Here is an 18,033-nt window from a genome sequence, read left to right on the forward strand (position 1 = left end):
CTGTGCTGTACTACAGCTATTTGCTTAAGTATCTGTCTTCCCAACTAGATTACCAGCCCCTCAAGAAGAAAAACAATGTCTTAGTTCCCTTGATATTCCTAGATCCTGGCACAGTACCTGGCCCACTAGGGATGCTCAGTAAATGTCTGTTGAATAAATTAGAGTTACATAAGACATGACTGCTTTTAATTAGTGAAAACAATTAAATCAAAAGGATGGTTAAATGACTTTTCCTTAATATCAAAAACTAATTCTCACCCATAAATTTTCCCTGAAAATGAGAAAAGGGCTTGAGTATTTTCTTTCACTACGTTTGCTTTATAGTATCATTTCTGCTTTAGAGCTGAAAGTCCTAAAGACAACCCTACAAAGCTACTCTCATCTTCCTTGAAAGATTAGTCTCCCTTCCGATGGGAAGTCAGAAGAGAAAACTAAACAAATGACCAAAGAACACATTTTATTATACATTATTAGCAAAACTTATCAAAATGAAGGTAAAGAAATAAAATCTCTACATACCTGTCACATTGCTGCATTATGGAAATTTCTTTGATTATTTCCTGAAGATCTGACTCAACAGGTACTTGTTTAATTGCCACAACTTGACCAGATTCCTTATGTATTGCTTTAAACACACTTCCATAAGACCTAAAAGAAACCAAGACATTTCTTTATTTTTCCCCTTTCAAAGATAACTATTAGAGAAAAAATGGTCTATTATGAGTTTTTACATGTAGTCTTTTCTTATTTTATTTTTTAAAAATTTTTATTGGAGTATAGTTGATTTACAATGTTGTGTTAGTTTCAGGTGTACAGCAAAGTGAATCAGTTATATATATATACATATATCCACTCTTTTTTAGATTCTTTTCCCATATAGGCCATTACAGAGTACTGAGTAGAGTTCCCCGTGCTATACAGTAGGTCCTTATTAGCTATCTATTTTATATATAGTATCCATGTAGTGTTTTCTAATTTAAAATACTACTTAATGGTGACAAATCAAAGTAAACAAATTTAAAAAGTGAATTATATCTTAGCTTTAATGCTTCAATTATAGACTTAAAATTCACTAAAATCATCAAATTAATAGAAAAAGATTTGCTGATTTTCTTATGAATGAAAGAAATAGACTTACGGTTTGTCAGCTCAAACAAATGCAGCATTAAGAAGATACATAAGGAGAAGTTAAAAGAATGAAATACAGAATAAAAACAGCCAAAGTCTCATGTTAGAAGAAAAGGCTGATCTCATCTTCAACAAAATCATCCCCAAAATATCAAAGTACAATGTCTGTTCAGACTGCTTAAGAGCAACTGAAATCTTCAGCTGGGGACCACACAACACCAAAGTTAGAGAAGCAGGAAATCTGGTCCCCGCCAAGTCACAGATCCGAGGTCTCTCAAATGCTCCTTTCACTATCTTCTTCTCCTCAAGAGCAAGACCACACACGCACAGATAAATACAATGAGTAACAGGATCTAATGGCCACTTGTTCAAAAACTGTCTCTGCTACAACTCTTGAAACATTGCCAATTAAATATTTATGTGTCTTAAAAAGCAAGAACAATGAGAGAGGGAAGCCATTTGTATTTTGAGATGAATTAGAAGACAAGGTAAAAACTGCTATCACTTACTAAATTCTTATTGTAAGTCAGGTACTATGCTTGATGTTTTACAAGCATTATCAAATTCAACCCTCTCAATTGTGAGGTAAAATACTATTATAGCCATTTTAAAAGATGAGGAAATAGAGACTCAGATACCAGTGACCAGCAAGGCCAGAATTCAAACATATTCTGACTCCAAAGATCATGTTTTCCTTACTACATTATTTCTACAGAAGAGAAAGAAGAGCAAGCCGTTAGAGACATGGAATGTTTCCTAATATTAGGAAGCTATGCAGAATCATTTCAAATTTACAATCTTTTAAAATAAGTGAAAAAGTGAAAAATGAGTGACAAAGCAGTTACTTTAACAAAATGAATTGCATTCTATCCTCTGTTTCTTTGGGCTTTCTGAAGTAATTTAATTTAGTTTGATACCCAAAGTCACCTTTGGGTGTGTGTGTGTGTGTGTGTGTGTGTGTAGTCCTAATTTACACACACACACACACACACACAGGTAAACCCCACTTTTCAAAAGTTCACCTTACGCCCCTTCGCTTTTACAAAACACCTGGATTAGTACCTGTTTCGCTAACCAGAAGAAATTCGAAGAAGATTTACCCTTTTACAAAAAAAGGTGAAAAGCAAAAACAGCATTCAACGTTTGTTTTTGCAGGAGCCATTACAGAGGGAGAAAGTACCATGAGCAGCAAGAGCGGCCGCGCCAAGCTCATCCCCTGGAAACTGCACTCAGCACCTCAGCATCACGCCGCCATAGCTCTGAACTGTGTCTGTGAGCATCTGTGCTTTATCTCAATTTATTCTGTGTATCCGTTAGCAAGATGTGTCATAAGGTAACTGCTTGTTTGCTTTACAACATTTCAACTTACGAAAGGTTTCATAGGAACGCTCTACTTTCAGATAGCAGGGGAAATCTGCATCTCCCCTTAGAAGCCATATCTGTGTGTGTGTGTGTGTGTGTGTGTGTGTGTGTGTGTGTGTGTGTGTGTGTGTGTGTGTGTGCGCGCGCGTGTGTATGTGTGTGTATATACGTGTGTGTATACATATATTTTTTTTCCCTCAAAAGCTAATCTAGAATTCAGTGCTAGATTACCTATTGTCAGTTAAGCAACGCCATCAGTCCCTTCTAAGGTCTTCTTGCCACTACAAAGGAGGAAAACTGGGAACCACATTTCCCAGATTTCCCTTCCCTGAATGGATCTCAGTTAAGAGTTTGATAATGCATGAAATCTGAATGGCAAAAAGTTGAGGAGAAACTATCATTCTCCAAATTTAGCTGTAGCAGATGCATTAGCAGATATAAGGTACACAGTGGCTTCTTGCTGAGCTTTTTGATAATCAAGATGCTGCTGCTGCAGACTAAGATAGTTGGTGCGAGCTTCTCAGAGATTCTTAAGGATTCCAGCAGATCCCAGGTGAGCTTCTAAGAAACACCACTTCAGTACTCCAGGCTGAGATCTTCAGCACTGGCTTCTCTGACCTTCAGTGACAAAGTCCATGACCTTTGCATCCCTGGCCCTTCCACAAGTCATTTGAGCCCCAAATTTCTTAATAAACTCTTTAAACCCAGAGTACACAGAGTAGCCTTTCTTTTCCTAACCATGTCCTGGTACCAATACTTTTGGGGAAGGAACTGGTTCTAAGGGAAGGAATCTTAAAGATGGGAATCTTGGATTAGTTTTTTCTTAGATTTGAATGCAGTGATGGCTTCAAAACAAGTGACAAACAGAACATTGATAGCCTATGGTATTTAGGGGCAAAACAATTATTTAAATTATTATCCTTAGTTGCCTGGAGTCTAGGCAAAGCTTTAGAAGACCAAATAACTGTATCAATTGAATGTCACAGTGAAAATAAGGGTACGAAGACTGCAGAATGGAATGGCTGCTCCTGCCTACACTGGAAAAGTCATAAAACAATTATAACAAGCTCAGGGCTTAAATTGCCAGCCCAAGACTAAGAGACCCAGAAAACTTCTGAATGCCCCAAAAGAAAGTCGTAATTCTTATATGCCCAGGACTGAGACTTCTGAAACCCAAACTCAAAGTCTAATCTTGCTGGAAGTTGAATTACATTGCAAACTGAATTCACAACATCACCAAGACTACTATGCTAAAGTTAGGTTTTTAACTGTAAAGAGAGGTACCCAGAGAATTGGTATTGGGATATTTACGTAGATTGTTACTAATCTGAATACCTGAAACCCCAACCCCTACCAAGTCTCCCTTGTCAGCAAAAGCAACCCTATCCCCTAGTCTGAGAAAATTAACCTCATGATGCCTGAAGACTCTATAAGACCTTACTCGAGGGAATTGCCTTTCAGGGAAATGCAGATCCTTTCCCAGACTACATCACCACCACCTCTCATTGTTCCAGACCTATAATTACACTCAAATTCCCACAGACACCAGAGGAATGAATATAAAATCTGACCCAAGAGTACCTACTAGTCACACCAAAAGAGGTGTATGATTTTGTCAGTTTTTATTAGCAGAACCCTAAAGAATATGTGTGGGAAGGAATTCTAAGATTTCCAGGGAGAAAGGAATTTACTTCTAACAAACAGTTGAGAGTGTCCCTAACAGTCTGCTCAGCTAGTTAACTAAAACCCAGACTCAACAATGGCCCACACTAAGTGAGATGCCAGGGATCCTCATTATACATCAGAGGAAGGAGATCAAAGACTCAAGTAGATGGAATACTAGAATCGATATCTCACCATGTGACCTGCTGGCCCACCCTCTAAGTATGCTCACTGAGAGAGTCCAGAGGATACTCCCTTTACTGGTGTCGCTGAAAGCTGTATAGTGCACGTCAGAGGTAACAGAGATGCCAACACTGAAATAAGTTCCCTAAATTTAACGGATGTTGGGATCCATTAAGAAGTGAAGTGACAATGTCTTTCCATCTGAGACAAGGTGGGCATGGTAATCATAATGGGTAGCAAAGTAAGGCTGAACTACAGTTTTCTTTTTTCATACATCTAGATTTTGATTAAAGTTATGCTGGCTTCATAAAAATAACTGCAATTCTTTGTCCCTTAATGACTGGATAAACCTTAGCTGGTACTTTTTTTTTTTTTAGTAAAATGAACATAGCGTAAAATTCACCATTTGAAACATTTTAAAGTGTACTGCATTCACAATGTTGTGTAATCCTTACCACCTCTATCTAGGTCCAAATCATTTGGAATCTGCTTTCTGTCTCTATGGATTTGTCTATTCTGGATACCTCATATAAATGGAATCATATGTGACTTTCTGTATCTGGCTTCTTTCACTGAATGTATGTTTCAAGGTTCATCCATACTGAGGTATGTATCAGTACTTCATTCTTTTTAATAGCTATATAATATTCCATTGTACAGATATATCACATTTTGTTTATCCATTCATCAACTGATGGACATCCCCACATTTGGCTATTGTGAATACTGCTGCTATGAGCTGGGATCTTTTCTAAATTTTCAAATGAGTTTTCATAGAGCAGCATTTAGTAGTCTTTTAATTCTTCAAATCATTTCTTTATCATTGCTTGTATCTTCTTTCTTATTCCAAATCTTCAATTATTTTTGCTCTTTTTTCTTTAGTCAAAGTCAGAACTAGGTTTAACTATTTTAATGACCTGTTCAAAGAAGTATCTTTTATATACATATATTATTTCTAATTTTTTTACTTTCTATTTCATTAATTTCAGCTTTTTAGTTCATGAATTCTCTATTTCTAGTTTCTTCTGGTACATTTTATTATTTTTCTCAGTTCTTTAAATAAGCACTAAGTTATTTTATTTATTTATTTATTTCCTTCCTTCCTTCCTTCTTTACTTTTTGGTCTTTCTTCTTTAGTAGTAAAGAAATTTAAAACTAAATATGGTCACCTCATTACAGCTTTGCTGGATTCCATAAATATTAGTATGATTTGTTCTCTATTTCATTGTTTTCTAGATAATTTGCAATTTACTCTTCATAGGTTACCTCAGATTATGTTTCCTAATTTCCAATAAGTGTGGGTTTTATCATATTGTAATTATTTAGTTCTAATTTTAGTAGACTATAATTAGAAATGTAACCTGAAAAATCCCTTTTTTTAGAATTTGTTGGGGTTTTTTTGTTAGTTTTTTTTAATCAGTGGTCCATGAATATACCAAAAACTGGGGGTGAGGGGGAGGCAAGAATAGTTATATCAATGTAAGTATAAATACATACCATATATATGGTGTGTGTGTGTATATATATATACACACACATATATATAATCAAGTTTGTTGATTATAATACTTAATCCCTTTATGTCCTTTCTCTTTTTTCCTTATTCTGTCCAATTCAGAAAAAGATATATTAAAATCTCTCACATGAATACATTTTTATTAGAGTCCCCTGATGTTTCTAATAGCTTTCCTTCAGAAATTTAATTGTCACAGCAACTGACACATATATGTTTCATTATAAGCTGTCTTTTATGTCATTACCTAATATCCCTCTTTATTCTTCATTTGAATATTAACCCCTCTTTACTCAAGATCTTTTAACTTTAATTTACCTGATATAAATATTGCCACTCCTGCTTTCTTTTTTGTTTTTTGGTGTGATTAGTTCTTTCTTATCTGATATCTCTAATAGGAAATACCACTATATATCTACCCTTTGTATTACACGGGCGTCTTATAAACAGCATATAGCTAGGTTTTGCATTTTAATTAGCCCTAATAATTTGTCTATGAGAGAACTGACATTTAGTGAAAAATGTACTTCACTTTATTCCTTCCAACTTACATTTAGCTTACTACTTTATATTTTTGTTTTCTCTATTTCTTTTTCCTTATTCTTGCTGGTCTAAGCTGATTTAATTGTGTTTTGTGCCTTTTACTATCCTGGAAGTTCTCCTGTACTTTCAGCTTTTCACTACGGAGTATGATGTTAGCTTGGGCTTGTCATATATGGCCCTTCACTATGTTCAGGTACATTCCCTCTATACTCTTACTACTCAATTCAATCAAATATACTCTAGTGAAAGACTAATCTTACACAGTATTTTATAACTGTTCTGTCATTATCTAAATGCTACTTTCATGTTTTTGTACTTACCCTTCTCCCAGTTTCTCTAGTACATCAAAAACTTCTTCAGGCTGCTTAGTCAAACTGTCTTCACTCAGCTTTTTTAGCTTACTGATGAGAAAAAGAACAGAAAAAATATTTTCCTTAAGATCTTTCATAAATTTTTTAATTTTATTTTTAAGAGGCAATATACTCAAATGGTTCAAAATCAATCAATATAAAAAAGTATACAGTACATAGTCTCCTTCCAACCCCTGTTCTTAATCTTCCCAGAAACACCTCAAAGAATAAGCACTTTTATTAGCTTCTTGTGAAACCTTTATACAAATATGAATATATATTTTTATTTCTCCCCCTTTTTAACACACAATATAGCACACTTTGATGTTTTTACTTGACAACATAAAATCCATGTTGGAGATCTCTATGACATAAATACATAGAAAGCACCCTCATTCTTTTCTTTTTTACATCTACATCCTATTCTGTTGCAAAGATGTAGTCTCTCTTACTCACCGATCCTTTACTTATGGATATCTAGGTTCCCTTTTGCTAATATAAACAACACTGCAATAAATAAGCTTATACATAAGTCAACTCACACATGTGCTAATATATCTTTAAGATAAATTCCCAGAAGCGAAACTGTGAGGTCAAGGGAATATACAAACACACACAAATACAGAAGTATATATATTGATAAATAAGCACATATACTGTAAGTATAACCATATGTCACAATATAAATTTAATATAAGATCAATAATAACTATATAGTAATTATTAAAATTGTTGATTGATTATATTATGGTATATTTTATCTACTATAATTGTATGTGATATTAATATATATGTATATTAATCGATATTAACAAACTGCCCACCAGGGGGCTTATACGAATTTAATCTCCTACAAGTAATATATGAGAGAGCGTCTTTTCCCACAATTCCACCTACATAGTATTGAACCAAATATTTCAGCCAATACATTAGGTGAAAACTTGTAACTCAGAGAAGATTTATTTTGCATTTCTCTTACTATGAGCGAAGTTGAGCATCTTTTAATATAATATGAAACAAATCATCTATTCATGTTCTTTGCTCATTTTTCTCTTGGGTTTTTGGTCCTTTTCTTATCTGTATCCAAGGGAAACTGGTCTTTGTTTACATTGCAAATATTTTCACTTGTATTGACTTCACTTATGAGTTTTTAGTTTTTATGGTCTACTTGACTATTTGCCATAGAGAAATGTCTTTTTATTTTGTTTTTGCTTTTTTAAAAGTTATCCATAGTATGGCATGTGCAGAAATATCTAGAAGTAAGAAATGAAACGCATTATACATGGTATGTCTGAAAGACCAAAAATAATTCGGTATGAATAAAGCATCATGTATAAAGGACCAAAAATAATTCAGAAAGAATAAAGTAAAAGTGGCCAGGATGTATTAAAAAGGGTCAGGTTAAAAAGAGTCTTGTAAACCATGTTAAGGAGCTCTATTTTAAAAAGATCACTTCCCCTGTAATCCAGAGGAAGGACATGCAGTAAGCAACAGTAGAGAAGGGAAACCAGTAGGGGATTATTCAAAATGTGGATGCAAAGAGTATAGTAGTGGCAGTAAGAATGGAGAGAGGATAAGCTAATCAAGATATTAAAGAGGCACAGTCAACAGAAAGCGGTTTTGATTAAATATGGGGTGATGCGAGAAAGAGAGGAGTTGAGAATGTCTCTTAATAAGCCTTTGGCTTAAGCTAATGACTAGATGGTAATGTTATTTACTAAGCTAAAGAGCACCAGAAAAAAGTTTGGAGGGGAATAAGATGGGTTTAACTCCTCTCATCCAAATGTAGATTTCCAGCAACCAACTGTATATATGAATACCAGCAGAGATCTGAGTTGGCAATGTCATTTTTGGTGTCACCAGCACACAGATGAAGCCTGAAGACTTGAGAAGGGATAAAATCATCAGGAAAATGTCTAAGAAGCCATAAGGGTCAAGAAGGGATCCCAGGAAAACATCAAAATTTAGGAAATGAGATCATGAAGGACAAGAAAGGAGTACCTGACCATTTTCAAATGCTACTGAAAGTTCAAACAACTTAAAGATTTAAAAGTGTCCATTATAGGATTTCCACTTCTGACCGCAAGGAAGTAAGACGATGAAGTAAGAGGATCCAGAATTATCTGGCTGCTGTAAACAACTAAAAAACTCAGAAAAATATAGGAAGCAACTATTTTCAGACATTAGATATCAGACATTTCAGGACAGAGATCCATGAGAAAGGGGAAAGAAATAAGATAAGCCCTACTATCACCCAAGCTTTAGATCTAAAGGCTATGTCCAAAATGTAGCACAGGGAGAAGGGAACCCAAGAGAGCCCAGCAATTTTGCTGAGTTGAAGAAACAAAGATGGGAGTTTGGGGAGGCAAGGCAAATAAAATGTGCATTACAGAATACCTGTGAGAAAAGAGCTATGCAGAGAAACAGGTCCATCAATCTACCTAGGAGCTCCCTTGACTATTTAGCTGAATGCCAACCTGTACATGCTTACAAAAACACTCTACAAAACCCAACAAAATCAATTTCCTAAGAGAAAAAAACGACCAGGGAGATTTAAAAAGAACAACTCCCAGAGGCCACAAAAGGCTGAGAATCTTTCCCACCATCAACACTTAAGTGAACTCGTAGAATACAAAGGACATTCAGTAGACATCCCAGAACAGCCTTGTTTTAGAAAAGAGACTGCATTACCAAAACATAAACGCTACTTTACTTTAGACTCTCCCAAAAGGAGCTTAAAAACAGGCTTCAAAAGCACTGAGCCAATCTACAAGGTAACAACCGCCTACCAGAATAAGTCTATATAGGCATACCTCATTTTATCGTGCTTTGCAAATACTAAGTTTTTTACAAAAGGAAGGTTTGTGGCAACGCTGCACAGAGCAAGACTATTGGTGCCATTTTTCCAACAGCATTTGCTCACTTTGTGTCTCTGTGTCACATTTTGGTAACTCTCACAATATTTCAAACTTTTTCATTATCATTATATTTTTATGGTAATCTGTAATCAATGATCTTTGATGTTACCATTGTAATGTGTTTTGGGGTGCCATGAACCACACCCATATAAGACAATGAACTTAATAAATGTTTTCTGTTCTGACTGCTCCACCAATTGGCCATTCCCCATCTCTCTCCCTTTCCTCAGGCTTCCCTATTCCCTGAGACAAAACAATATTGAAATTAGGCCAATGAATAACGCTACAACAACTAAGTGTTCAAGTGAAAAAAACAGTCACATATCTCTCACTTTAAATCAAAAGCTAGAAATGGTTAAGCTTAGTGAAGAAGGCATGTCAAAAGCTGAGAAAGGCCATAAGCCAGGCCTCCTGTGCCAAACAGTTACCCTTGTGAATGCTAAGGAAAAGTTCTTGAAGAAAAGTAAAGGTGCTACTCCAGTGAACACACAAATGATAAGAAAGCAAAACAGCCTTACTTTGATAGAAAGTTTTAGTGGTCTCAACAGATCAAACCAGCCACAACATTACCTTAAACCAAAGCTTAATCCAGATCAAAGCCCTAATTCTCTTCAATTCTATAAAGACAGAAGAAGGTAAGGAAGTGGCAAAAGAAAAGCCTGAAGATAGCAGAGGGCGGTTCATGGATTTTAAGGAAAGAAACCATCTCTATAACTTGAAAGTGCAAGGTGAAGCAGAAAGTGCTCAGGTAGAAGCTGCAGCAAGTTATACAGAAGACCCAGCTAAGATAGTTAATGAAGGTGCCTACACTAAACAACATATTTTCAGTGTAGATGAAACAGCCTTATATTGGAAGAATATACCATCTATGACTTTCATAGCTAGAGAGGAAAAGTCAATGTCTGGCTTCCAAGAACAAGGGCTAATGCAGCTGGTGACTTTAAGTTGAAGCCAATGCTCATTTATCAATCTGAAAATCCTAGGGTCCTCAAGACTTATGCTACATCCACTCTGCCTGTGCTCTATAAGTGGAATAATAAAGCCTGGATGACAATACACCTGTTTACAACATGGTTTACTGAATATTTTAAGCCCACTGTTGAGAACTGCTGCTCAGAAAAAAAGATTCCTTTCAAAACATTACTGCTCATTGACAATGCACTTGGTCACCCAAGAGCTCTTATGAAGACGTACAAAGAGAGTAATGTTGTTTACATGCCTGCTAACACAACGTCCATTCTGCAGCCCACAAATCAAGGAGCAATTTCAACTTTCATTCAAGTCTTATTATTTAAAAGATGTTATTTCATAAGACTACAGCTGCCATAGATAGTGACTCCTCTGATGGCTCTGGGCAAAGTAAACTGAAAACCTTCTGGAAAGGATTTACCAATCATAAGAACATTCATGATTCAAGGGAAAAGGTCAAAATACCAACATCAATAAGGGTTTGGAAGAAGCTGAATCCAATTCTCATGGATGACTTTGAGGGATTCAGGACTTCAGTGGAGGAAAATACTGCAGAAATGGTAGAAACAGCAAGAGAACTAGAATTAAAAGTAGAACCTGAAGATGTGACTGAATTGCTGTAATCTCATGATAAAACTTTAGCGGATGAGGAGTTGCTCCTCATGGATGAGCAAAGAAAGTAGTTTCTTGAGATAGAATCTACTCCTGATGAAGATGCTATCAAGACTGTGGAAATGACAACAAAGGATGTTAAATATGACAGAAACTTAGTTGATGAAACAGCAGGGCTTAAAAGGACTGACTCCAACTTTGAAAGAGGTTATACTGTGGGTAAAATGCTATCAAGCAGCATTGCATGCTACAGAGAAATCGTTCGGGAAAGAAAGAGTAACTGATGCGGCAAACTTCACTGTTGTCTTATTTTAAGAAATTGCCACAGCAATGCCAACTTTCAGCAACCATCACCCTCATTAGTCAGCAGACATCAACACTGGGGCAAGACCCTCCAGAAGCAAAAAGATTACATCTTGCTGAAGGCTCAGATGATGGTTAGCATTTTTTAGCAATAAAGTATTTTTCAATTAAGGTATATTACATTGTATTTTAGACAATACTACCGCCCACTTAATAGACAACAGCATAGTGTAAACATAACTTTTCTGTGCACTGGAAAACCAAAAAGTTCGTGTGATTCACTTTGTTGCAATATTTGGTTTATTGCAGTTGTCTGGAACTGGACCCGCAGTATGTCTGAAGTATGCCTGTAACTCCTTAAACAAACAAAATTCAGCCTCAACAACGTAAAAATTTATAATGTCAAGATTTCAATCAAAAGAAGCAAGGACAACTAAAATCCTGCAGACTGTAGAAAAAACCACATTCACAGAAAGACAGACAAGATGAAAAGGCACAGGGCTATGTACCAGATAAAGGAACAAGATAAACCCCAGAAAAACAACTAAATGAAGTGGAGATAGGAAACCTTCTAGAAAAACAATTCAGAATAATGATAATGAAGATGATCCAGGACCTCGGAAAAAGAATGAAACAAAAGATAGAGAAGATGCAAGAAACGTTTAACAAAGAACGAGAAGAATTAAGGAGCACATAGAAGAATTAAAGAACAAACAGAGATGAACAATACAAGAACTGAAATGAAAAACACTAGAAGAAATCAAAGGCAGAATAACTGAGGCAAAAGAACAGATAACTGACCTGAAAGACAGAATGGTGGAATTCACTGCCACGGAACAGAATAAAGAAAAAACAATGGAAAGAAATGAAGACAGCCTAAGAGACCTCTGGGGCAACATTAAACGCAACAACATTCGCATTATAGGGGTCCCAGAAGGAGAAGAGAGAGAGAAAGGACCTGAGAAAATATTTGAAGAGATTATAGTGGAAAACTTCCCTAACATGGGAAAGGAAATAGCCACCCAAGTCCAGGAAGCACAGAGAAATTCCAGGCAGGATAAACCCAAGGAGGAACACGCCGAGACACATATTAAACAAATTGACAAAAATTAAAAACAAAGAAAAGTTACTGAAAGCAGCAAGGGAAAAACGACAAATAACATACAAGAGAACAACCATAAGGTTAACAGCTGATTTCTCAGCAGAAGCTCTACAAACCAGAGGAAGTGGCATGAGATATTTAAAGTGATGAAAGGGAAAAACCTACAACCAACATTACCCTACCCAGCAAGGATCTCATTCAGATTCGAGGGAGAAATCAAAAGCTTTACAGACAAGCAAAAGCTAAGAGAACTCAGCACCACCAAACCAGCTCTACAAAAAATGCTAAAGGAACTTCTCTAAGTGGGAAACACAAGAGAAGAAAAGAACCTATAAAAACAAACAAATAACAATTAAGAAAATGGTAACAGGAACATACATATCGATAATTACCTTAAACGTGAATAGATTAAATGCTCCAACCAAAAGACAAAGGTTTGCTGAATGGATACAAAAATAAGACCCATATATAGGCTGTCTACAAGAGACCCACTTCACACCTAGGCACACATACAGACTGAAAATGAGGGGAAGGAAAAACATATTCCATGCAAATGGAAATCAAAAGAAAGCTGGAGAAGCAATACTCATAAGAGATAAAATAGACTTTAAAATAAAGAATGTTACAAGAGAGAAGAAAGGACACTACAAAATGATCAAGGGATCCATCCAAGAGTAAGATACAACAATTATAAATATATATGCACCCAACATAGGAGCACCTCTACACATAAGGCAACTGCTAACAGCTATAAAAGTGGAAATTGACAGTAACACAATAATAGTGGGGGACTGTAACACCTCACTTACACCAACGGACAGATAATCTAAACAAAAAATTAATAAGGAAACACAAGCTTTAAATGACACAATACACCACATAGATTTAGTTGATATTTATAAGACATTCCATCCAAAACCAGCAGATTACACTTTCTTCTCAAGTGCACATGGAACATTCTCCAAGACAGATCACATCTTGGGTCAAAAATAAAGCCTCAGTAAATTTAAGAAAACCAAAATCCTATCAAGCATCTTTTCTGACCACAACACTATGAGATGAGAAATAAATTACAGGGAAAAAAATGTAAAAAAAACAAACACATGGAGGCTAAACAATACGTTACTAAATAATCAAGAGATCACTGAAGAAATCAAAGAGGAAATCAAAAAATACCTAGAGACAAATGACAATGAAAACACAATGATCCAAAACCTTTGGGATGCAGCAAAAGCAGTTCTAAGAGGGAAGTGTATAGCAATAGAAGACTACGTCAAGAAATAAGAAAAATCTCAAATAAACAATCTAACCTTACACCAGAAGGAACTAGAGAAAGAAGAACAAACGAAACCCAAAGTTAGTAGAAGGAAAGAAGTCATAAAGATCAGAGCAGAAAAAATGAATAGAAACAAAGAAAACAGCAAAGATCAATAACACTAAAAGCTGGTTCTTTGAGAAGATAAACAAAATTGATAAACCATTAGCCAGACTCATCAAGAAAAAGAGGGAGAGGACTCAAATCAATAAAATGAGAAATGAAAAAGGAGAAGTTACAACAGACACCGCAGAAATACAAAGCATCCTAAGAGACTACTACAAGCAACTCTATGCCAATAAAATGGACAACCTGGAAGAAATGGACAAATTCTTAGAAAAGTATATCCTTCCAAGACTGAACCAGGAAGAAATAGAAAATATGAACAGACCAATCACAAGTAATGAACTTGAAACTGTGATTAAAAATCTTCCAACAAACAAAAGTCAAGGACCAGATGGCTTCACAGGTGAATTCTATCAAACATTTAGAGAAGAGCTAACACCCACCCTTCTCAAACTCTTCCAAAATATTGCAGAGAAAGGAACACTCCCAAACTCATTCTATGAGGCCACCATCACCCTGATACCAAAACCAGACAAAGATACTATAAAAAAAGAAAATTACCAACAAATATCACTAATGAATATACATGCAAAAATCCCCAAGGAAATACTAGCAAACAGAAACCAACAACACATAAAAAGGATCATACACCATGATCAAGTGGGATTTATCCCAGGGATGCAAGGATTCTTCAATATATGCAAATCAATCAATGTGATACACCATATTAACAAATTAAACAATAAAAGCCATATGATCATCTCAATAGATGCAGAAAAAGCTTTTGACAAAATTCAACACCCATTTATGATAAAAGTTCTCCAGAAAGTGGGCATAGAGGGAACCTACCTCAACATAATGAAGGCCATATAAGACAAACCCACAGCAAACATCAGTCTTAATGGTGAAAAACTGAAAGCATTTCCTCTAAGATCAGGAACAAGACAAGGATGTCTACTCTCACCACTATTATTGAACATAGTTTTGGAAGTCCTAGGCACGGCAATCAGAGAAGAAAAAGAAAGAAAAGGAATACAAATTGGAAAAGAAGAAGTAAAACTGTCACTGTTTGCAGATGACATGATACTATACATAGAGAATCCTAAAGATGCTACCAGAAAACTGCTAGAGCTAATCAATGAATTTGGTAAAGTTGCAGGATACAAAATTAATGCACAGAAATCTCTTGCATTCCTATACACTAATGATGAAAAATCTGAAAGAGAAATTGAGGAAACACTCCCATTTACCACTGCAACAAAAAGAATAAAATACCTAGGAATACACCTACCTAGGGAGACAAAAGACCTGTATGCAGAAAACTGTAGACACTGATGAAAGAAATTAAAGATGATACAAACAGATGAAGAGATATACCAAGTTCTTGGATTGAAAAAATCAATATTGTGAAAATGACTATACTACCCAAAACAATCTACACGTTCAATGGAATCCCTATCAAATTACCAGTGGAATTTTTTACAGAACTAGAACAAAAAACCTTAAAATTTGTACAAAGACACAAAAGACCCCAAATAGCCAAAGCAATCTTGAGAAAGAAAAACACAGCTGGAGGAATCAGGCTCCCTGACTTCAGACTATACCACAAAGCTACAGTTATCAAGACAGTACGGTACTGGCACAATAACAGAAATATAGATCAATGGAACAGGATAGAAAGCCCAGACATAAACCCACACACATATAGTCACCTTATTTTTGATACAGGAGACAAGTATATACAATGGAAAAAAGACAGCCTCTTCAATAAACGGTGCTGGGAAAAGTGGACAACTACATGTAGAAGAATGAAATTAGAACACTCCCTAACACCATACACAAAAATAAACTCAAAATGGATTAAAGACCTTAATGTAAGTCCAGACACTATAAAACTCTTAAAGGAAAACATAGGCAGAACACTCTATGACATAAATCACAGCAAGATCCTTTTTGACCCACCACCTAGAGTAATGGAAATAAAAACAAAAATAAACAAATGGGACCTAATGAAACTTAAAAGCTTTTGCACAGCAAAGGAAACCATAAACAAGACGAAAAGACAACCCTAATAATGGCAGAAAATATTTGCAAACAAAGCAACTGACAAAGGATTTATCACCAAAATATACAGGCAGCTCATGCAGCTCAATATCAAAAAACATACAACCCAATCCCAAAATGGGCAGAAGACCTAAACAGACACTTTTCCAAAGAAGATATACAGATGGCCAACAAACACATGAAAGATGCTCCACATCACTAATGATTAGGGAAATGCAAATCAAAACTACAGTGAGGTATCGCATCACACCGGTCAGAATGGTGATCATCAAAATATCTACAATCAATAACTGCTGGAGAGGCTGTGGAGAAAAGGGAACCCTACTGCACTGTTGGAGGGAATGTACATTGATACAGCCACTATGGAGAACAGTATGGAGGTTCCTTAAAAAACTAAAAATAGAACTTCCATACGACCCAGCAATCCCACTACTGGGCATATACCCTAAGAAAACCATAATTCAAAAAGAGTCGTGTAGCACAATGTTCATTGCAGCTCTATTCACAGTAGCCAGGACACGGAAGCAACCTAAGTGTCCATCGACAGATGAATGGATAAAGAAGATGTGGCATATACAATGGAATATTACTCAGCCATTAAAAAGAAATGAAATTGAGTTATTTGTATGAGGTGGATGGACCTAGAGACTGTCATACAGACTGAAGTGAATCAGAAAGAGAAAATCAAATACCGTATGTTAACACATATATATGAAATCTAAAAAACAAAAAAGGTTCTGAAGAACCTAGGGGCAGAACAGGAATAAAGATGCAGACATAGAGAATGGACTTGAGGACACAGGGAGGGTGAAGGGTAAGCTGGGATGAAATGAGAGAGTGGCATGGACATATATACACTACCAAATGTAAAATAGATAGCTAGTGGGAAGCAGCAGCAGAGTAGAGAGATCAGCTCGGTGCTTTGTGCCCACCTAAAGGGGTGGGAGGGAGATTCAAGAGGGAGGAGATACGGGGACATATGTTTATGTATAGCTGATTCACTTTGTTATACAGCAGAAACTAACACACCACTGTAAAGCAATTACACTCCAATAAAGATGTTAAAAAAAAAATGAAAACTATGAAAAAAAATGTATTAAAAAGACAATTGGGCTTCCCTGGTGGCGCAGTGGTTCAGAATCCGCCTGCCAATGCAGGGGACACAGGTTTGAGCCCTGGGCCGGGAAGATCCCACATGCCACGGAGCAACTAAGCCCGTGTGCCACAACTACTGAGCCTGCGCTCTAGAGCCCGTGAGCCACAACTACTGAGCCCACGTGCCACAACTACTGAAGCCCGCGTGCCTAGAGCCCGTGCTCCGCAACAACAGAAGCCACCGCAATGAGAAGCTCGCGCACCACAACAAAGAATAGCCCCCGCTCGCCACAACTAGAGAAAGCCCGCACACAGCAATGAAGACCCAACGCAGCCAAAAATAAATAAATAAAATAAATAAATTTATTAAAAAAAAAAAAAAGACAATTGAACATTGAAGAAAAAAATTATATTAGTTTCAGGTGTACAACATAGTAATTCAGTATCTTTATATATTGTACTCCATTTACAAAGTAATGACTATATTTTCCTGTACTGAACAATATATCCTTGTTGCTTATTTTATAATAAATAAATAAATAAAATTGCAGTGAAATTTGTGATTAAAAAAATAAAAATAAAAAAATAAAAAGATCTCAAAGCAACAACCTAACTTTACACATCAAGAGACCAGAAAAATAAATTAAACCCAGAGTTCACAGAAGGAATGAAACGATAAAGATTAGTACAGAGATAAATAAAATAGGAAATAGAAAAACAAATTTTTAAACATCAACAGAACTGCTATGCTATGGTTTGAATATTTGTGTCCTCCAAAATATACATATTTGATGAAATCCAAACTCCCAAAGACAGTAGTATAAGGAGGCGGGGCCTTTGGGAGGTGC

General features: G+C 35.9%; 1 protein-coding gene across 1 annotated transcript in view; it reads right to left on the minus strand.

Annotated features, from left to right (window-relative positions):
• STK3 (serine/threonine kinase 3) overlaps positions 1 to 18,033 on the minus strand; it is a 307,261-nt gene that overhangs the window by 254,844 nt on the left and 34,384 nt on the right. Inside the window, exons 2-3 of the mRNA XM_068525949.1 lie at positions 6,712 to 6,792; positions 520 to 648 (exon numbers count right to left, since the gene is read on the minus strand). Of these exons, the coding sequence (XP_068382050.1) occupies positions 520 to 648; positions 6,712 to 6,792 (210 nt within the window). The remainder of the gene's footprint in view (positions 1 to 519; positions 649 to 6,711; positions 6,793 to 18,033) is intronic.

Source organism: Eschrichtius robustus, chromosome 17 (assembly GCF_028021215.1).
Source record: "Eschrichtius robustus isolate mEscRob2 chromosome 17, mEscRob2.pri, whole genome shotgun sequence".
NCBI lineage: Eukaryota > Metazoa > Chordata > Mammalia > Artiodactyla > Eschrichtiidae > Eschrichtius > Eschrichtius robustus.